Genomic DNA, 2,500 nt, shown 5'->3' with positions numbered 1-2,500 from the left:
GCTTGCCCTGCCCTACGAGGAGTTTGTCACCACCCCGCGCACGTTCTCCCAGGACCTGGCCCAGCTCGTTGGCGTGCGCAAGGTGCACATGGACAGATGCCTGACGGAGGTTCGCAGCCCGAGCGAGAAGACATACACCCCTGAACAGCAGCAGATGCGGGACCAGCTGCGCACCTTCTTCCAGCAACAGTCCGTGCTGTGGCCTCTCCTCTCCAAGCCATCGCTCCTGCCTCGTGTGAACATTGGTCGCGGCCCAGTCTCACCAGCCAGCGCCCGCGCGCAGGGTGGCGTGCACCAGCAGCACCAGCAGCAGGAAGAAGAAGGTCGTCAACACCAGCAGGAACAACCTGCCAGCGACAAGGACGCCCCACACTCGACTCGCACCCTTGCGCCCGTGAGTTGTGTGTGTGTGTGTGTGTGCGTGTATATTTGTATGTGTGTGCGTGTATATTTGTATGTGTGTGTGTGTGTGTGTGCAAATGTGTATGTGTACGCGTGTATGTGTGCCTCCCCGTTTGTCGAAGAGGCTGCCTTTTTTTCGTTCCGTGTGCGCACACAGTCGCTTGCCACTCACATCCACTCCCCAACCGCCTGAACACGTGCTAACAACTTCAGGTTGCTGAGGACAAGTTTCTCCGCATCAACTACTTCCTCCACCTCGGGTTCAACAACGTGCGCTTCATCATGGAGATTGGCTTCCTTATGGCCAACTCTCTCAACCGCCAGCTCTTACTGCCAGACGCGCTGCGCATGCGCCGCTGCGTCAACCCGGACCTGTGTGCCGCGGCCCCCTGCAAGCCGCCCGGCAAGAGCGCAGGCCACTACTGGTGCCCGCTCGAGCACTTCCTCGACGTGCGCGCCCTGGAGGAGAACGGCGCCCGCCTTGCGCGGGGCGGCATGGATGCGTTTGCAAAGGGCAAGTCCGTCAAGGTGGTCAAGTCTGCGTTTGTGGACGTGTACGACAAGCAGCTGCTGTGGCTGGACCGAATCCCAGCAGAGGTGCAGGCTGCGATGGACAACGCGCAGAGCGGGACCATGACCTACCACCGCTTCCATCTTGGGTGCGAGCTGTCCTACTTCAAGGTCGTCCACGACAAGTGGACGTACACGCAGGACAACGTGCGCTCGTTCCCAGCGCAGTTTGCGGCCGAGGAGGACGTGTTGTACCTCGATGGCACGCCGCACAACATTGGGCTCACCCCTTTCTTCTGGGGCCGAGAGGACGATGCACGATTCGCGCCCGCAGCGTGGCAGGACGCACTCGTGTACGCCCTTCCCGTGCGCGCATACGCACGCGCCATCGCAGAGGAAGTGCAGAAGCGCAGCAAGGTCGGCACTTTCGTGTGCGTGCACCTTCGCCGCGGGGACTTTGTTGACGCCGGGTGGCTGGGCAACGCGGAGGATCTGAGCTACGTGGAGAAGCGTGTGGGAGACCTGCTTGGAGAGGGGGAGGGCCTGTATCTGGCGACAGACGAGTTGGACGGCGACAAGCTCAGGGGCCTGCGCGAACTGGGCGCGCTGCAGTGGAACGATATGCTGGACACCCTGCAACAGGTGCAACTGAGCAACCCCGACGGCGACGACAACAACAATGACAACAACAGCAACAGCAACAGGAAGTACAACGAAGCTGCACGGGCGCTGCTTGGGTTTGAGGACTACATTGGGCTGATCGAGCAGCAGGTGTGCGGGCTGGCGCGGGCCTTTATCGGGTCAAAGTGCTCGTCGTTCACCGGCGGCATCCTCAACATCCGCCGTGCCAGGGGTGACAGCCACTATCTCCACTTCTAATGCATGTGTGTGTGTGTGTGTGCGTGGTGTGTGTGTGTGTGCGTGCGTGGTGTGTGTGTGTGTGCGTGGTGTGTGTGTGTGTGTGTGTGCGTGGTGTGTGTGTGTGTGCGTGGTGTGTGTGTGTGTGTGTGTGTGTGTGTGTGTGTGTGTGTGTAGGCGTGTGCACGGGTGTGTAGGCGTGTGCACGGGTGTGTTCCTGCATGCTGACGTGGGTGAACACGGATATGAGTAGGATGTTTACTAATACAGCCAACGAGTCACTTCACAACGTCGTCCTTTCCAGCAACTGCCAAGTGTGTGTGCGTGCGTGCGTGTGTGTGTGTGTGTGTGTGTGTGTGTGTGTGTGTGTGTGTGTGTGTGTGTGTGTGTGTGTGTGTGTGTGTGTGTGGGTTGAAGACGTGGGAGGAGGAGAACAAGCAGTGTGAGTGGAGTAAGTTGCTGTGCCTGAAGGTACAACGGCGAGAGGACCGAGAGAACCGTGGCCAAACAACAGCAGAGAAACGCTCACGCGTGTGCGCAGAGACACAGAGAAACATAACCAGGAACGCCATTGTCCACAAAGTGAGCATGAATGTGCGACAGAACCAAAACCATCGCACCTGCTGCACGTCTGGGATGGCGGTGTATCGGCGGCGCAGCGAACCAAGACACACGGTCGTCGGATACTTGGAGTGGGGATCAATGGCGACCACCTCCTGCTCGCGCACAA

At 59.5% G+C, this 2,500-nt stretch overlaps 2 protein-coding genes across 2 annotated transcripts in view; one reads left to right on the top strand and one right to left on the bottom strand.

Annotated features, from left to right (window-relative positions):
- Positions 1 to 1,819, top strand: part of PTSG_00311 (uncharacterized protein) — a 2,801-nt gene extending 982 nt beyond the window's left edge. Inside the window, exons 1-2 of the mRNA XM_004998804.1 lie at positions 1 to 394; positions 616 to 1,819. The exon at positions 1 to 394 is cut by the window's left edge and continues 982 nt beyond it. Coding sequence (XP_004998861.1) covers positions 1 to 394; positions 616 to 1,791 — 1,570 coding nt within the window. The 3' untranslated portion in view covers positions 1,792 to 1,819. The remainder of the gene's footprint in view (positions 395 to 615) is intronic.
- A 196-nt stretch (positions 1,820 to 2,015) lies between these two features.
- Positions 2,016 to 2,500, bottom strand: part of PTSG_11574 (uncharacterized protein) — a 767-nt gene continuing 282 nt past the window's right edge. Inside the window, exons 2-3 of the mRNA XM_004998803.1 lie at positions 2,391 to 2,486; positions 2,016 to 2,077 (exon numbers count right to left, since the gene is read on the bottom strand). Coding sequence (XP_004998860.1) covers positions 2,054 to 2,077; positions 2,391 to 2,486 — 120 coding nt within the window. The 3' untranslated portion in view covers positions 2,016 to 2,053. The remainder of the gene's footprint in view (positions 2,078 to 2,390; positions 2,487 to 2,500) is intronic.

This window comes from Salpingoeca rosetta, assembly GCF_000188695.1.
Source record: "Salpingoeca rosetta unplaced genomic scaffold supercont1.1, whole genome shotgun sequence".
NCBI classification, from domain to species: Eukaryota; class Choanoflagellata; order Craspedida; family Salpingoecidae; genus Salpingoeca; species Salpingoeca rosetta.
The sequence above is the reverse complement of the archived record's forward strand: the minus strand, read 5'-3'. Positions and strand labels throughout refer to the sequence as shown.